This window comes from Mobula birostris, chromosome 6 (genome assembly GCF_030028105.1).
Source record: "Mobula birostris isolate sMobBir1 chromosome 6, sMobBir1.hap1, whole genome shotgun sequence".
NCBI lineage: Eukaryota > Metazoa > Chordata > Chondrichthyes > Myliobatiformes > Myliobatidae > Mobula > Mobula birostris.
Window position 1 is genome coordinate 141496315 of NC_092375.1, and position 19208 is coordinate 141515522.

At 41.2% G+C, this 19208-nt stretch overlaps 1 protein-coding gene across 1 annotated transcript; it reads left to right on the forward strand.

Annotated features, from left to right (window-relative positions):
• The first annotated feature begins 269 nt into the window (after window positions 1-269).
• LOC140198597 (secreted phosphoprotein 24-like) lies at window positions 270-5646 on the forward strand. The gene is made up of 8 exons (XM_072259595.1): window positions 270-321; window positions 464-567; window positions 2626-2754; window positions 3326-3457; window positions 3567-3611; window positions 4199-4243; window positions 5407-5451; window positions 5582-5646. The coding sequence occupies exons 1-8, from the start codon at window positions 270-272 to the stop codon at window positions 5612-5614; spliced, it is 585 nt and encodes a 194-aa protein (XP_072115696.1). The 3' UTR covers window positions 5615-5646.
• The last annotated feature ends 13562 nt before the right edge of the window (window positions 5647-19208 follow it).

Consider the following 19208-nt stretch of genomic DNA (forward strand, 5'->3'; position numbering starts at 1 on the left):
TAGCATTCTAAGAAATAAAATCGTACCTCATCCATTTGCCACCAAATCTAAACATGATGACCTTTCTAGGAGGAAGTTCTGCCCATTTTTACAGCCCACCTTGTTCCGGTGCCCATGATGGTCAAGCTGGGCAAATATGAGTCAGTGTTTGAATGTGGTGGAGGTGCAGAATATAAAGACCAAGGGCAAAGATGTGAAGGCAGATCAAGAGAGAGAGAAGCAGCTCCTTCACTCTGAGAAGTCATTCGACTGATTGCACAGGAGGCAAAATGAAATTCTTCCTGCTCGCCATCGCTGCTGTGCAGATTCTCTACTGCACAGGTAGGTACTGGGGAGAGTGAGACATCTGAGGTCTCTGAGTTACTGGTAATAAACTTCAGTCTGTTTTATTTCACCTCTGTCTAAGGAGAATACATTGAAGTTTCTTGGAGAGTTTTATCTAAATTCACCTTTTCTTCTGCAGGACTGCCAAGCACTAAGGAAGCTCTGAGAGCCTCAGTTATAAAGCTGAACGAAATCACTGAGATCACCAACCTCTGTGCAATAACTGGGAGGAGAGTGACAAATGTAGGTATATCTGAGCAAAGAACAGGGAGCTTAAATATCAAAATTTACAAATATATTTGATGACATTTAGATGCTGAGTATTAAATATGCACAGAATATGATACAACACATTGTAGAGGCTGAATCTCTGGTCAGTAGTGTTACAGGAAGGATTCTAGTATGTATAAAATAGTGGCTGATTGGCAGGAGGCAAAGACTGGGAATAAAGGGAGCCTTTTCTGACTGGCTGCTGGTGACTAGTAGTTTTCCACAGGAGTCTGTGTTGGGACCGATTCTTTTTACGTTATATGTCAATGATTTGGATGATTGAATTGATGGCTTTGTTGCAAAGATTGCAGATGATATGAAGATAGCTGGAGGGGCAAGGAGTTCTGAGGAAGGAGAGATGCTTCAGAAGGACTGAGACAGATTAGGAGAATGGGCAAAAAAATGGCAGATGGAATACAATGTCAGGAAGTGTACGGTCATGCACTTTGGTAGAAGAAATGAAAGAGCCGACTCTTTTCCTAATGGAGAGAAAATACAAAAAACTGAGATGCAAAAGGACTTGGGAGTCATTGTGCCAGATTTGCCAAAGGGTAATTTGCAGGTTGCGTCTGGAGTGAGGAAGGCAAATGCAATGTTAGCATTCATTTCAAGAGGACTAGAATATTAAAGCAAGGATGTAATGCTGAAACTTTGTAAGGCACTAGTGAAACCTCACTTGGAGTACTGTGAGCAGGTTTGGGCCCCTTAGGAAGGATGTGCTGAAACTAGAGAGAGTTCAAAGGAGGTTCACGAAAATGATTCTAGGATTGAATGGCTTGTCATATGAAGAGCATTTGATGGCTCTGGGCCTATATTCACTAGAACTCAGAAAAATGAGGGGTGACCTCATTGAAAACCTATCAAATGGTGAAAGACCTTGATGGAGTGGATGTGGAGAGGATGTTTCCAATGGCGGGAGATTCTAAGACCAGAGGACGCAGCCTTAGAGTGGAGGGACATCCTTTTAGAACGGAAAAGAGAAGGAATTTCTTTAGCCAGAGAGTGGTGAATCTGTGGAATTCTTTGCCAAAGGCAGCTATGGAGGCCGTCTTTATGTAAATTTAAGACAGAGGCTGATAGGTTCTTGATTGGTCAGGGCATGAAGGAATATGGGGAGAAGGCAAGAGCTTGGGGCTGAGATGAAAATTAGATCAGCCATGATGAAATAGCAGAGCAGACTTGATGGGCCAAATGGCCTAACTCTGCTCCTATATCTTATGGTATTATTTTCAAAGGGAGACTAACAAATCAGATGATAATCTTGGACAAGTAGTTTAAGATGTCTCAACACTGATTAGGAAACAACACTTCAAATGGCCACAATAGCTACATGATGAAATTATAGCCATTCAATTAAATTAATCAGGTATAAAAATGTATCATCAATAAATGCATCATAAGAACAATTGAATTGTTATTCTTAACTTACTGCAGAAAATAAAATTGCTACTTTTCCCTCTCTGGCCTTGGCATGATTTCAGATTCACTGAACTGAGTAACTCTTCACTACTCTCTGAAATAGGTTTATAAGGCAGCCATTCAGTTTATGGCTTTAATCAATGACCAATTGCTGGGCTTGTGTGTGACATCCACATAACAGGAATCAATTAACCCGAGATAAAGTTCAGTCATTCTCAGTTCCTGAGTTTAATTGCTAAATCAGTATTTGATTTTAGGAATTTAGATTGGACCAAAGTCTGCAAATAAAATCTGCTGTTTTTTCCAAACTTTGAACACAGGATTATTTTGTTCTCGTTCCAAATTCTAATTACCTGTTGATAAGAAATAGCCTACAGATACTGAAAAGTTAACGTAAAAATAGTCAGCATTTGTGAAGAAAGAAACAGAGTTCGTGTTTCAGGACAGCATATTGAACACTACTGAAAATTTAAAGGGATTTTTTTGTCCTTGGACAAATTAAATTTTCCGATCTATGTTGCCTGTTGATGCTGAATGGTAAAGCGGTGAAATCTGTGTAGAGTTTCTCTAACCAGAACAAGCACACACCAATAATCTGTTTCCTTTTATCAGACTTATCGCACAAGCAAACATTCATACAATGTGGATTTGACATTCTCGGTGAAGGAAACAATCTGCTCCAAAAGTTCTGGCCTGGAATTTGATGATCCCAGTTGTCGTTTTCGCCCCAAGAAGATTGGTGTAAGTCTCAAGTTTTATTACATTGTGCAAACTCCATGTGTGCTGAATTATATCAACGCAAGGGCCAAGGGTGATAAGTTGTGTTAGAGGCAGGGCCAATGGTAGACACATTTTTTCTATTCAGAGTGGTAGGTGCCAGGAACACACTCTCAGAGCCGGTGGTGAAAACTGAGATCTGCTACATTAGTGGCATTCAAGAGGCTTTTATATCAGCACATGAATATGTGGGAAATGGAGGAGTGTTGATCATGAGCAGGAACATGGGTTAGTTTAATTTGGCACGATGCTTAGCAGAATTGTCATGGATGGAAGGGTTTGTTTCTGTAGTGTATTATTCCATGTCTATATGTCATAGGAAGTGCCAGCAATGCTGAGTTATATCATAGCGAGTCCCTATTAGGGAACTGAGTCTGAGTGCTGAATTCCATGCATACTGTTAACTCATAGGGAGAATGGTGACCCCTGAGATAAATCAAAAACAAACTAAGAGTTGAGCTACACTGTGACCATTTTGTACCTGTGAGGATGGTACTGTCATCAAAACTTAATACATTTCTTTTTATTTTCACAGGAGAAAGGGTTTTGCAAAAGCCGTGTTGAATATTTTGCTGATAAGGTGGCTGACATTGATGTGGAGTGTGAAGGTCTGAAGACAGTTGACAGTGAGAGTGACTCTCTAGAGTCAAGTAAAACCAGTATTGAGGTAACCACAGTTATACAATTCAAGGCAAAGGGATTTCTGACATAAGGTTGTTTAAAATTTGTCTCATTTTCTGCAGTACTGATGATTATTAAATAATCTTTTCATACAGCACAGAAACAAATCCCAAGAAACATCACTGGAAGAACCATCAATGGTGAGTTTAAACTGAGGATTCATTGGATGATTTTTTGGTTGATCGTGGTTGTCACAAATATAATGTGAAACCCTGGATTCAGTTTGGCCAGAATGAAGTGTGAAATGAAATATTAACTTAATTTGAGGAATCCAAGGAGAGTATTCTGATGATCAACTCCTGTGGGAGATCTCCACTTATTGTGGAGATAAGTATTATTGAAATGGCTCTACATACAGAGGAGCAGTTTGTTTCCTTCTGAAGATAAAGAGAACTCAGCAGAAAAAAAGGGATTTTGGAATGAGTACTATCTGTCACGTAATACCAATAATAAACACTATGAAGTTGACGGGAATAGCATTCATTATTAGCTTATCTATTAAACTCACAGCCCCACCACACCTGGACCACATGGCAGAATATGTTAGGTTTACTGACAGTTTTCCAGGTCCAACACTGAGCCATTGAATCACAACTTAAAAACTCAATGAATAGGTCCTCATTTATTATTCAACATATTAATATTTTGTATATCTTATGTATGATTATAATTAACCAAGTATTTAATGAACCCTGTGCCAACTTTGTACGTATTAATATCTTGACAGGAGAAAAGCCATTCTAAAGAGACATCACTGGAGGAAGCATCAAATGTAAGTCTAACTTTTGTCTGCTGGTTTCCACTAAAAAAAGGTTTTCAAATCTGGATTGAAGTCTGTTAGAATAGTCTTTGAGAATTTGATTTAACTAAACACCATGCAGAAATAAATGGGAGAGGGAATAATTGAGCTTAATTGCTATTGGTATTTCTACAGACATTGCCAGAGCTTGGGTTGACTTGACCCCAATATAGAAAATGAATTTGCATTGAAATTAAAGGGAATAGAATGCTGACGGGACTGGGAGTTGCTGCAGATGGAGCATGACAGTACTGTTGTTTACATATAACCATATAACAATTACAGCATGGAAACAGGCCATCTCCGCCCTTCTAGTCCATGCTGAACTCTTACTCTCACCTAGTCCCACTGACCTGCACTCAGCCCATAACCCTCCATTCTTTTCCTGTCCATATAGCTAGTCAATTTAACTTTAAATGACAACATCGAACCTACCTCAACTACTTCTGCTGGAAGCTCGTTCCACACAGCTACCACTCTCTGAGTGAAGAAGTTTCCCCTCATGTTACCCCTAAACTTTTGCCCTTTAACTCTCAACTCGTGTCCTCTTGTTTGAGTCTCCCCCACACTCAATGGAAAAAGCCTGTCCATGTCAACTCTATCTATCCCCCTCATAATTTTAAATACTTCTATCAAGTCCCCACTCAACCTTCTACACTTCAAAGAATAAAGACCCAACTTGTTCAACCACGAACAATGGTCCAAATTATAGGTCCTTTCTGTAAGTTCAAAGTGAAAATTCAAAACTGAAGTGGAATTCTTCTTTTGTTATTCAATATTATTGAAATTTGTAGCCCAGCATTTATTGTTCATTAAATGCTGGGTTGCAGATTCTCGTGAATATTGAAAATAGCTCTTGGGAATGTGATGGTGAGCTGCCTTCTTGAACCACTGTTGAAGCTGCTTCCACAATACGGTTGGGAGCGGATGCCCAGAATTTAGATCCAGCAGCAATGATAGTTGCATTTCCAAGTTAGGACGAGTTGAGACTCACAGGGGAAATCCCATGCTCCTCTGAACTTGCTTGACTTCCTGTGTGAAGAGATTTTGCCACTTCATCATTCTGTGATGTAACAATATTAGTGCATTTGTTTGAAGGCGATGCCAGAAATAAAAATGTGAATATTTTTATACAGGTGAGAAGCATATCAATAGAACGATCATCCCAGCAATTTTCAAATGTGAGTATCTGCTGTCACTTTGTTATCCAATACTTTACTCTCCATCTTGAACACTAGCAACCAAATACTGAACTCAGACTGTATTCAGTCCATCGCGAGATGACAGCTCTGTTGGTTCTGTTTATTGCAGGAAAATGCTGAGGATTCAAGAGGCCAGTACTAACAATGAAGAAAAAAACTATGAATGACCAAATGATACAAGCAGACCTCAATCAAATTGAAGAAAATTTGATGAAATATACTTGTCCATAACTAAGGGAGTGGTGGGTGGTGGGGGAGGGGGTGTTCTGGGTTGGGAGCTGCGAGTCAAACTGAGGTTCTCTGACTGTACATTTTACTGTGATGGGGAGATTTTATAATTTGTAAATATTGGTATTGTTTCTTGTGCATTATTGCCTTGTATACTGTGGATCAGATTAAAGTTATAAAGAATATTTCAACTTCAGGTTTATCTTCATTCAATGATACACGCGTATGCAGCTAAACAAAACATAATTCCTTTGGGGCCAAGGTGCAAAACACAGTACATATAATCACACACACCACATATACATACATTACTTAAGACCCAGCACATATAGTCACAGTCCCCGAGTGGCATGCCCCAGGATTGATGATATGTGGGATGTTGTCCTGTCAGTACTGGACAACTGGCCTGCAGGGATTAGCTTTTAACCTCGCACGGATTCTAGAGCACTTGGTGTGCTTCTGTTTTTCCTCACATTACTTCCAGTGCCCGGTAAACACAAAATAATCTGCAGATGCTGGGGTCAAAGCAACATTCGCAACACGCTGGAGGAACTCAGCAGGTCGGGCGGCATCCGTGGAAAAGATCGGTCAACATTTCGGGCCGGAACCATTCATCAGGACTGTAGAGGGAGGGGGCAGAGGCCCTGTAATGAAGGTGGGGGGAGGGTGGGAAGGAGAAGGCTGGTAGGTGCCAGGTGAAAAACCAGTAAGGGGAAAGATAAGGGGGTGGGGGAGGGGAGGCAGGGAGGGGATAGGCAGGAAAGGTGAAGAAAGAATAGGGAAAGGTGAAGAAAGAATGGGTAGTAGAAGGAGGCGGAACCATGAGGGAGGTGATAGGCAGCTGGGGGAGGGGGCAGAGTGACATAGGGATAAGGGAAGGGAGGGGGAAGGAATTACCGGAAGTTGGAGAATTCTATGTTCATACCAAGGGGCTGGAGACTACCTAGACTTCCAGTGCCTCCTTCCCTGGGTGGCTGTAAAAGGTGGCACTGTGCAATAACCCAAGGAGAACCTTTGCTATTGGTCTCACTAATGAACTGTGCTTACAGTACTTTGTATTAATAATGAGCAACAGGGTCCTGCAATCAGAAGAAAAACGTGTCAGATAAACATTTGCACCATGGGAGTGGTTGCTGCGACTAAACACTTACTAATATTCTTCCAAATGTTGTTACTTAGCTGAGTGATCACACTGCAAAAAATAAGGAATGAATGCAAATAAAGCAAGTTGTTTCTAAACCTTATCTTATTGCTGGGTGAAATAATAACACCGACTATCAGAATTAAACAACAGAATGTGAGCAAAAGTAGCTAACATAGTTTAGAAAGAAAACACCTTTCCTTTGTAAATATTATGGTAGAAAATTACATCTCAAGTATGCAGTAAAAATGTGCTATGGTCCTGAGCTTGAAAACTCTTCCCATGAATTTCTGTACTTCTACTGGAGAATTGTGCGAAGGGAAGCATTCTACAGTCTGAAACTGAATAATGCAACAGAAGGGTCAGAAGAATTGTGTTATTATTTGGCCACCTTATGGAAGACTTGTAGATAAACTGAGCAAAGTTAATGTTTTATAAGTATAAATTACCCAACTGCTGTAAAACTGCATGATATGTCCAGCATTTAATTAGCACCTGTTGGTCTTTGGTACACGCGGGTGTTCACACAATATATGATGCGGTGCTTTACGTTCATGTGGAATCAATGGTCCCACATGAATAAGTCTGTCCCTCCCTGAACCTTTGGGAAGGTCAGATATATTCATAATAGTCATGTGAAAGTAAATCCGCACAGAGTTTGGAAGGGCTATCACATCCACAAATATCTGTGACAATAAGTACATTTTCTTATGGTCGGGGCTGTATTTCTGAGGAACACATGTACTTCCTGAGGTGGTCAATAGCACAAACCGCTGCAACACAGTAGCCCTGCCATTTGGGGAATACAAGTTATTTCTTCCTTGGCAGGCTTTCACCCGGAGCTGCAGAACAAGGGGGAAGAGAGGGAGAGAAGGCTGAGAAGTGGGAGTAGAGGGAGCTGAAGGAAAAGGCTAGGTAGAGGAGGAACATATCTGCAAATAAGAGTGAAGAGTGGCCTATTCTGGATACGGTGCCAGGCATGCTTCTGATTTTCTTTAGAGAACCTCACCCCATTGGATCAGTGGCCAAACAGGAAGATCAGTACTGAGGTATAACTGACCAGCAATACTACGGTAAGGCTTTCGAGTCCTATGGTTTGAGTATACTGGTGTACACTTTCAGCCCACTGGGAATTTCTTACTATATGGATGTCACCTGATTAAAGTTATAAGCAATGTCTGAAAGTAGTTTGCAAGACCTGAACATTATAGAAAATCAAGTTAGAGAGTCACGATTCCTCAAGAAGCTGTGGAACAGCATAAATGTATCTTGTTAAAGATTTTCTTCATTAAGTATCTGTAATGTATGGATCTATTTCTTTTATAGCAATGACTTCCCTCAGCACTACACATTGATCTGTTGTCTATGCATGCACATTGCTTTCTCTCTCTCATGCAATGTGAATGCACCAGTTAAAGCCATCTCCCATGTGCATGCTTTTACTTAATTGATATGTAGTTGTGCACAGACACACCAGCATCTACGTAGGAACATAAGACATGGGAGCTGAAAAACAGTGCCCTGCCATTGATCAAGATCGTGGCTAATCTTGCACCTCTGCTCCCTTTTTCTGCAATATTCCAATATCTCTTGATTCCCTTAATAAATAGAAACATAGATAGATAGATAGATATACTTTATTGATCCCGAGGGAAATTGGGTTTTGTTACAGCCGCGCCAACCAAGAATAGTGCATAAGTGCATAAATATAGCAATACAAAAACCACAAACAATCAAACAACAAAATGCAAACTATGCCAGATGGAAAAAAGTCCAGGACCAGTCTATTGGCTCAGGGTGTCTGACCCTCCATGGGAGGAGCTGCAAGTTCGATGGCCACAGGCAGGAATGACCTCCCGTGCCGCCAGTGTTGAATCTCGGTGGAATGTGGTCGAAGTCCAACAGTAGAAAGTTCAATATCCGGTCTACAAACACGTTCCTCGATCGTAATATGACCCGGATTGCACCATCTGTTGTAAACCAGAACAGTAAGCACCCAACTCCTTTACATTTACCGCTCTCAGTGCACTTCCGGTCAGCCCGAACGGTCTGGAAGCCGTCCATGGAGAAGTTTTGATCAGGTATGTCCTTGTGCAGCCCCGTTCCAGTGAAGCACATAACACTGCACTCCCGAAATTTTCCCTGACGCCTGGCTAGCGCCATGAACTCGACCATTTTATTACCCACCGAACTCCTCTTCTCCATAAGTCTCTGTTGTCGCGACCCGGTCCTCTTTCCTCGACTTTGTGATCCCCCCCTGCATCCTCTGTGTGTTTTCCTCCAGATTTCAGCAGGGGTGTCCGCCGCTCTGCTCGCTAAACCGGCCGGCATTAGCGCAAGCAGCTGGTCCCTGGAATGAACAATGTGACCACGCTTCTGTCCCACGTGTTGGGATGTAACTACTTCCAGCGTTAAAAACCCAAATAAAACTCTCTCTACCAGCATGTTAGAGAGGGTGCAGCTTCGACATGTTACCGTGAAAAAAAATACAAAAATAACTTAAGTTAAAAAGTAAGAAGAAAAAAGTAAGAATCCGATCAGAACGGCTGTAACAGGCTGCATGCATGACCAGCGCATGCGCACTAGGAGCCTGAAACGAGATATCAGTCTCGTTTCTGAGTGAATACACTGCATGAGCCTCTAAAACTCATAGGGGAGAAGAATTGCAAGGATTCACCTCTCTCTGGGTGAAGGGTCCTCTCCTGAATTCAGTCCTGCTCCTGAATGCAGCCATAACCAGGGAGATGGTGATTGTTTTTAGGAGGAAGAGGCTTCTGACGAGTCCTGTATACATTCTGGGAGAAGAGATTGCAGTGGTGGACAAGGTCAAATACTTGAGCGTTTACCTCGACAACAGACTTAACTGGAAAACCAACACCATGGTTGTTTACAAGGACAGGGATGAGCAGACTCTATTTTCTAAGGAAGCTGAGACCCTTCAAAGTGCACAGCAGGATGTTGGAGATCTTTTACCAGTCTGTTGTAGCAAGTGCAGTCTTCTTTGCTTCTTTATTTTGGGGGAGTAGCATCGTCAAAAAGACTGGATCCTTCCTTGGCTACAACCAGGACTCTTTTGAGTTTAGTGGTGGAGGGGAGGTCACTAAGCCAACTGTTATCCATTATGGACAATCTGGCACGTCCTCTCCATGACCTACTGAATAAGCAGTGGAGAGCCTTTTCATACAGCCTCATTCTGCTCTGCTGTCACAAGAAGCAATACAGAAAACCTTTCCTACCAAATGTAATACGCTTATACAACACAAACAAGAGAAAATCTGCAGAGGCAGGAAATCCGAGCAACACACACAAAATGCTGGAGAAACTCAGCAGGCCAGGCAGCATCCATGGGAAAAAAAACACGGTTGACGTTTTGGGTCGAGATCCTTTGGCAGAACTGGAGAAAATAGGCTGAGCAGTAGATTTGATAGGTGGGGGGAGGGGAGAGAGAAATGCCAGACGATAGGTGAAACTTGGAGGAGGAGGGATGAATCAAAGAACTAGGAAGAAAGTGGGGGGCAGGAGCACCAGAAGGAGGTGATGAGCGGGCAAGAAGATAACATGAGAGAGGGACAAGGGGATGGGAAATGGTGAGGGGGTGTGGGTAGAGGCATTACTGGAAGCTTGAGAAACTGATGTTCATGCCAGCAGGTTGGAGGCCATCCAAACAGAATATGTGTTGTTCCTCCAGCCTAAGTGTGCTCTTATCCCGACAGTGGAGGAGGCCATGGATGGACACATTGGAATGGGAATGGGAATGGGAAGTGGAATTGGAATGGTGGCCACTGGGAGATCCCACTTGTTCTGGTAGATGGAGTATAGATGCTCAGTGAAGTGGTCTCCCAATCTACATCAAATCTTTTTATCTCTGTGCGACAGGAGAACATACATCATAGTACAATAGTCTCTGCTTTATTGTTTCATACATTATAGGATGTGGAAATCATAGAAAGGGTTCAGAGGAGATTTACAAGGATGTTGCCTGGACTGGGGAGCATGCCTTATGAGAATAGGTTGAGTGAACTCAGCCGTTTTTCCTTGGAGCGACGGAGGATGAGAGGTGACCTGATAGAGGTGTATAAGATGATGAGAGGCATTGATCATGTGGATAGCCAGAGGCTTTTTCCTAGAGCTGAAATGGCTAGCATGAGAGGGCACAGTTTTAAGGTGCTTGGAAGTAGGTACAGAGGAGATATCAGAGGTAAGTTTTTTACTCAGAGAGTGGTGAGTGCGTGGAATGGGCTGCCGGAGACGGTGTTGGAGGCGGACATGATAGGGTCTTTTAAGAGACTCCTGGACAAATATATGGACCTCAGAAAAATAGAGGGCTATGAGTAACCCTAGGTAATTTCTCAGGTAAGGGCATGTTCAGCATAGCTTTATGGGCCGATGGACCTGTATTGTGCTGTAGGTTTTCTTTCTTTTCCAATCTTCTTATTAATTTTCAAAATTATAAATATTACAACAATATTAATGAACAGAGATTGGGATTACATTATTAATAATTGACATTACAAATATAGCGTTGGTAATAATAGATGTGTAAAGTTTCCCAAACTCTAAATATAATTAAACATGATAGAGGGACGTGCTGTAGGTTTTCTATGTTTCTATCATTATTGCACATTATTGAACATTGGTACATTATTATTGGGTATATTATTATTCTGTATTTTATCATTAGTTAAGTCTGCACACAGCTAAGTGTGTTTTTTAAAATATTGCTGCTGTAACAAAAGAGGGAGCTGTTCCCACTCAAGATCAATAAAATCGTTATTATTATTATTATTATATCCCTTACAATCCAAACTGGTGCCAAGCTGTGACCTCTGTTAAACTGCAGCTTAGGTTTAGTTGTTTATTAATTGTTTTTTAGGTTTGTAAAATGGTTTTGAGGACAACATCCCAACCACTGAAGTCAAGCTAAGTGGTCAATAATTTCCTTACTTCTGCCTCTCACCCTTCTTAAAGAGTGAAGTGACGTTTTCAATTTTCCAGTCCTCTGGAACCATGCCAGAATCTAATGACTAATTGCTTCTATGTTCTTTAATACAATAGATTGTTGGGGGTAGGGGGGAAGGAAGCAATGAATTATTTCGATGTTTGGAAAGTTTTCAAAAGAATCCCACAAAGGAGATTGGTCAGTAAGGTTATCCCTAGAAGCAATTAGTTAATAAGGAAACTATTGACCGCACCTGGCATTATTAAGCCCCTCTGGCAGAAGTTGTTTTTAATATAGTCAATGACTTGGTCTCCACAGCTATCTGTGACAATGAATTCCACAGATTTACCACCCTCTGGATACAGGAATTTCTCCTCATCTCTTTCCAAAATGGACATTCCTTTATTCTGAGGCTGTGCCCTCAGTCCTAGACTCCCCTCTACAGAAAGCATCCTCTCCACATCTGCTAGTATCTTTCATGCAATACCATGAGCTTTGCTGAGAAGCCTTATGTGAAACACCTTGTCAAAGGCCTTTTGAAAAAGCAAATGAACAACATCCACTGACTCTCTTTTGTCTATCATGCCTATTATTTCCTCAAAGAATTCCAAAAGATCTGTCCGGCAAGATTTCCTCTGAAGGAAACCATGCCAACTTTAGCCTATTTTATCACGTGCCTCCAAGTACTTTGAAATGTCCCCCTTAATAATGGACTCCAACATCCCAACCACTGAAGTCAAGCTAAGTGGTTAATAATTTCCTTTCTTCTGCCCCTCACCCTTCTTAAAGAGTGAAGTGACGTTTTCAATTTTCCAGTCCTCTGGAACCATGTCAGAATCTAATGACTAATTGCTTCTATGTTCTTAAATACAATAGATTGTTGGGGGTTTGGTGAAGGAAGTAATGAATGTATTTCATTCCATATGTTGTAATTTGACCTTTCCAAACCTATTCTACTTCTTTTAAATATATGCAGAGAGGAGCAGAGTCAATGACACTAATGGTTCTTTTTGATGTTACACAACACCCCATGTCTTTTCTTTTCCTCAGTTCAGTTGATTAGTATTTTTGGGGGGGGGTATTTTTTTTTCTTTTTTTTCTTTTTTCATGCTATTTCTGTCTTTTTTGTATATTATATTCGTATTTTGTGCGATTTTGGGAGGGTTAATACCTGTGTGCCAACTGAGTTTATATTTATATATGTTAATTATTGACAATGTAATCCCAAAAGCTTTGTATTAATACTATGTTATGTTTATCATTTTGATATTACTAAAAAGATTGAAAAAGAGAAGAATGTATTTCGGTGTTTGGAAAGTTTTCAAAGAATCCCACAAAGGAGATTGGTCAGTAAGGTTATCCATAGAAACAATTAGTCAATAACGAAACAGAATTATTGACTGTATCTGGCATTATTAAGCCCCTCTGGCAGAAGTTTAATTAAGTGCATAACACATTGCCTCATTAGGACTTCTAGCTAACAAATAAATTTTAAATATCTGACAATGATCCACCAAATGAATTGCAGAAGTACTCAGGAAAGGACTTTTTCATGTCACTGAAGATATATATAGCAGGTGTCTTGCCAATTAACTGGCCAGGGCATTGTGGTTGTTTTGTAACTTCAGAGACTTCAGTGCAGTGCGACTGAGCAGCAGAATATGGCAGTATCATTCTTGTCAGTCATGCGCCTGACTCCTGACGTCTGACACATTGGGACACTCAGTCATTGCTGGCCAAGTCTGCAGCATTTTCTATCCCCTGGTCGAGGGTTCAAGATGTGTCAAATTAGAATGCCTCAGAGACTGATGCTGTCTCCTCCTCTGTGAAAGGATGGGGCAAGGTCAGACAGTTAGTAAGTAACAATGCCACAGCACTCTGATATAAAACAAAACTCAACAGCTACCTAATTGCCCTCATAAAAATACTTCCTTCAGTCCTCAATGTCTTTCCTTTGCATTCTGAATTCTGGGCACTCAGCAAAAGCAAGAAGTTATCACTACCTCAGCTCTTGTAGCCAAATGGAGAGGATTCTGTGGGTGCTGAAGGTGATGATTTTGAAGCATCGATTGACATTCCTTTTAGCACTGCTCCTGCCTTTTGTAAAATTAATGAAGTGCAGAGCAGTTAATCAAGAACAGTGAAATGTCTAGCTCAACATGTTTGGGAGTCAAAGTCAAAGAGGTCAAAGTACATTTATCATCAAAGAATGTATACATTATCCAACCTTGAGATTTGGTTGTTCACAGGTAACCACAAAACAAGACACCTGAAAGAACCCAATTAAGTAAATAGATGAAAGATCAATACCGATGCGCAAGAGAAAGAAAACAAAAACACAAATTATGCATACAATTAAAGCGAACAACAACATTCTGAACCAAATTGACTCCTCAGGTCTGAACCCAGAGCAGCCCTGAATAGGCCCAAAGCCCCACTTATCAGTTCATCATACTAGCAGGTACAGAGCACTGCAACTGGGGCAGTCTTCATGGAGAGAGGAGTGACTATCACAGAGGACAAATAAAATTGGTTCTTAAATCAGTCGAGCCGATGTTTAAGTTGACCAAACAACAGCACAGCAAAAGCTCCAATGCCCTGGAGAGAGGAGTGAACATCACGTAGAGTGAGCGAAATCGGCTCTCGTCTCCGATCTGGGCGGCACTTAAATTGTCTAAACAACATATAATACCTTGCACTAGGACCCTACTACTGTGAAGTACTCGGAGCCTAGACCACGCCACCCTGCGACTGGGTCTGGGCTCAGATTTCCCTGGCCAGCACGAAGCCGCTCTCAAGCTCTTCAAATCAGCTCGGTGTCCAGGGCAATCCAACCTTGCACCCAGGCCAATTGTATGGGCATTGACTGTCCTCTGCCCAGGCCCCAACTTCGCCCCTCAGTGCTAGAGCGATCCAAACTCACATCCAGGCCAGTTGTATGGGCACTGGAACTCCATCAGCAATGATTCTGCAACACACCATATCAATTCATCCCCCAAACTCACTTCACTGTTTGCAGTGATAATTTAACACAATTTACCTCAGAGAAGTTATCTTTAGTGATGTCTTTAGTCGGATTTCTTAATTTTTTAACTATCAGTGAGCTGTCACATGAGCTCAGTAGCACCATCTTAGCCATAAGTATAGCGTTCAAGTATAGCAGGCAACCCATTCTAATTTATTATCAGCTGAATTCAATGTGCAGAACGGCAAGTGAAATTGGGTCACATTTGGAAATCTGCCACTGATTTCTGGTGACTAGGGCTAAATAAAGTCATCAGTACTGTTCCAAGATGGCGCCAATCTGCAACCCTCTATTGAGGTTGCAGCTCAGATTGAGCTATTTTTTAGTTGTTTTTTTTTAGGTTCATAGAGATGGCTTTGGGAATAGAGAAGGGAGTTAGATCTCAATGTCTGCGAGACCAAGTCTGAGTTGGTTGGAGGCTGAAGAACACAGGCTGTCCTAGGTTTAGAGGGCTGCGGATGTGCATGGGTGGCAGGGAGAAACAGGGCTTGTTCTGCTGTTGTTGTTTTGTTCCTTGCTGTGTTCTCTGTGTTCTCTGTGTTCTCTAGGTTGTTCTCCTAAGCCTTATGGGCTACATTGGCACCAGAATGTGTGGCAACACTTGTGGGCTTCCACAGCACATCCTCAGGTGTGTTGTTTGTTAACACAAATGACACATTTCACTAAATGTTTCAACGTACGTGCGTTAAATAATCTTGATTTTGAACATTAATCAAGCAGATCATTACTGTTTAAAGAATGAGTTACTAGCAAAGAATGCGACTGAGGTACAAATTCAATATCTCTAAATTTTAAAAAATAAATTAATCCCTTCAAAAAAACAGTGTATTGAATTTAAATTAAATTAATTAAATTAATGAACTGGTTGAAGGAACTGCTGGTATTGTAGCAAGTTTGCAGATGATACCAAGACAGGTGGAGGGCTAGGTAGATTTCCAGGTGCAGGGAATCTGCAGAAGGATTTGGACAGGTTAGGAGAATGGCAAAAAAGTGGTAGATGGAATGCAGCGTGGGGAAGTGTATAGTTGTCCACTTTAGTAGAAAGAATGAAGGCATCTATTTTCTAAATGAGGAGAGAATTCAGATATTGGAGATGTAAAGGGACCTGGGAGTCTTAGTTCAGGATTCTCTTAAAGTTAACTTGCAGGTTGATTTGGTTGAAGGAAGCCAAGTGCAATGTTGATATTCATTTTAAGAGGATTAGAATGTAAAATCAAGGACGTACTGCTGAAGGTTCGTAAAGTATTGTTCGGGCTACATTTAGAATATTACGGGCAATTTTGGGCCCTGCATCGAAAGAATATGTGCTGGTCCTGGAGAGGTACCAGAGGAGATTCACAAGAATGATCCCAGGAATGAAAAGCTCAATATATGAGGAGTGTCTGATAGCTCTGGGAACTATCAAACAAACATTCAGGGGATGGGGGTACCTCTTTGAAACATACTGAATATTGAAAGGCTTAGATAGAGTTGATGTGGGGTCGATGTTTTTATTACCAGCAGAGTCTAGGAACTGAGGGCACAGCCTCAGATTAAGGAGATGTCCCTTTAGGACTGAGATGAGGAGGAATTTCTTCAGTCAATGGATAATGAATCTGTGGAATTTCTTGCCATAGAGGTCTGAGGAGGACAGGTTATTGGGTGTATTTAAGCAAAGATTGATTGGTAAGGAGGTTAAGGTGTGAGAATGGGGTTGAAGAAAGAAAAAACAATCAGCCTTGATTGAATGACAGAGTGACTCAATGGGCTGAATGGCTTAATTCTGCACTTCAATCTTATAGTATTATGGTCTAAAACAACTATCAGCAGCCATAACATGAGGCAAAGTCCAGCCTGATCTGCAAAAAAAGGAGGGATAGTTCAAAGAGTCACACTCTAAGTCTTCATTTGAATCACACAGTATATGAGAATACTAATCACATTAATCATCATGACTGATCCAGAAGACCTGAATGTCTTATAATATTAAGGGAGTAAATGATTAAAATCTCTTATGAGATCTGACAATATTCCACTTGTTCACTTTAACCATTCCCTAATTCCATTCAGTTCTGAGCTGATGATGGTGATATACTAAATATTTTCCTGCTACAGTTGTTTATTCCACTAATGATTATCCTCACCCACCTCTTCTACATTCCTGCCTCTGAACCCTCCCCCTCCCCCACAATCCCCAGGCCATTCAGCGCCCTATAAACTGGACAGGCAGGAAGCCACAAACACAAACCTCTCCACAAGTGTCAACAAGACCCTGGCCCAAAGTAAATCATTGGATTCAGCACCCACGCTCGCTGATGACTGCTCCTGTTGTCGGTGACGTGAAGCAGAGAAAGCCTGGAGTTTGGTGAGATTATTGGCCAGTGCTTTCTATCATTGGCTGTAGGTACAGCAAGGAGAGCATGGCTGATGGAGTGTAATGTCCAACAAACAAAATAAAACCCAAACTACCTGCAACATGAGGGCAATATTGAAATGACTAATATACTCTGGACTCATGTCTCCAACCATGGACTGAGTTAGCATTCATATTATAACTAGTGTATATCAGGGATTGATATAAGCATGTGATTAATATAAGCATTAACTGATCAATATATTTCATTTGTGATAAATCATACTCTCTTGCTCTGAAGCTCCTAGAAAGAGATCATTATTAGTAGTGCTTACTGCCTCCATAAAGTAGGCTCAAAACCACCACTAAGTATGCTACAACCCAGCCCCAGGGCAAGAATAGCTGAAACAATCAATGCCTATTAGCTCCTGAAAACAAACGGTGGCTGAAAGGAACTTTTCAAGGTATCTACCATACACAGATCCACAAAACTCTGTGGTCAGGAAAATAAAAACCTTTGATTGGCTTACATTTGAAGTATTATGTGCAGATCTGGTCACTGCATTGCAGGAAAGATGGGGAGGATTCAGAGGCGATACGGAAGAAATTTTACAGCATATCGCCCGGATTATAAGGAGAAATCAGACAAATTTGGACTGTTTTTCTCTGGTCAGGGGCTAAGGGATGACCTGATAGAAGTATATGAGTTATGAGAAGAATAGATAAGGTACTGTAGTTAGTCAGAGCCTTTTTCCCAGGGTGCAAGTTAAATATGAGAGGGCATAGGTTTCTAAGGGCATGGGGAGATATGTGAAATATTTTAAAGATTAACAAGTACGCAGAAGGGATTATGCAGATGCTGGAAATCCAGAGTATCGCACACGAAAATGTTGGAGTAACTCATCAGGTCAGGTAGCATTTATGGAGATGAATAAACTGCCGCCATTTTGAGCTGAAACTTTTCATCAGAAGATTAACGGGTAAAGGGTTTTGCAGAGAGAATTTTAAGTTCCTGGAATACACTGCCAGAGAAAGTGGCAGTAGATATAATAGGCATTTAGAGAGAGGGATGTAGACCAGGTGCAGTATATGGGATTGGTTTAAATGGGCATTGTAACCAGCTGAGAACTCATAGGCGGAAGAGCCTGTTACTCTTCTGCACTGTTCTATGTTGTATATTCTAACAGTATTGACTTGATGAGTTTCTCCAGCGACTTGTGTGTGTACATCCATGAGCCTATCTGAGAGTCTTTTAAATTTCTCTTTTATCAGCCTCCACCACCAACCCACTGTAGTGCTTTCCAGGAACCCAACACTCTCTGTGTAAAATACCTATATCTGACATCTCCCCTTATCTTTCCTCCACTCACCTTAAAAGGATGTCTTCTGCTGTTGGTCATTGCTGTACTGGGAAAAAGGTGGTGTAGAAATTGCAAGATTATATCAATGCACAGATATTCTAACAGTCAGTGACCATATTATTATAATAAATGGTGTATCCCTTTATTGATACAACAGTGGCAATGCACCACCAAGTATACTACAAAGACCCCTGTCTAAGCAAATTTAAAAGTTCTAAATAGATATATGTTACTGTAAAATAGCTTGAGATTCATTTTCTTGCAGGCATTTACAGGAAAGAAGAAATACAATAGAATTTTATGAAAAATTGATGCACAAAGACTGGCAAACAACCGATGTACAAAAGAAGACAAAAGAAGGTAAAAAAAATACTATTGAGAACAAGAGTTTAAAACAAGTCCTTGAAAGTGAATCTGTAGGTCATAGAATTACCTCAGTGTACTGCTGACTGAAGTTAACAACACCAGTTCAGTCGCCTGATAGTTGTAGGGTAATAACTGTTCCTGAACCTACTAGTGAGGCACCTAAGACTTCTGTGTCTACTTCCCTGTGATAGCAGTGGGCAGGGAGAAGGGGCTGGATGGTGGGGTTCTTTGATGATGGATGCTGCTTTTTTTAATGGCAGTGCTCCTTGTAAGTGTACACAATGGAGGGGGGGGGAGGCTTTGCCAGCAATGGACTGAGGGGTATTCACCACTTTCTGTTGCCT

Coding starts and splice junctions, on each gene's coding strand:
- LOC140198597 (XM_072259595.1), top strand. CDS start 270: ATGAAATTCTTCCTGCTCGCCATCGCTGCTGTGCAGATTCTCTACTGC. Junction 3,612..4,198: donor CACTGGAAGAACCATCAATG/GTGAGTTTAAAC, acceptor ATATCTTGACAG/GAGAAAAGCCATTCTAAAGA. Junction 4,244..5,406: donor CACTGGAGGAAGCATCAAAT/GTAAGTCTAACT, acceptor ATTTTTATACAG/GTGAGAAGCATATCAATAGA.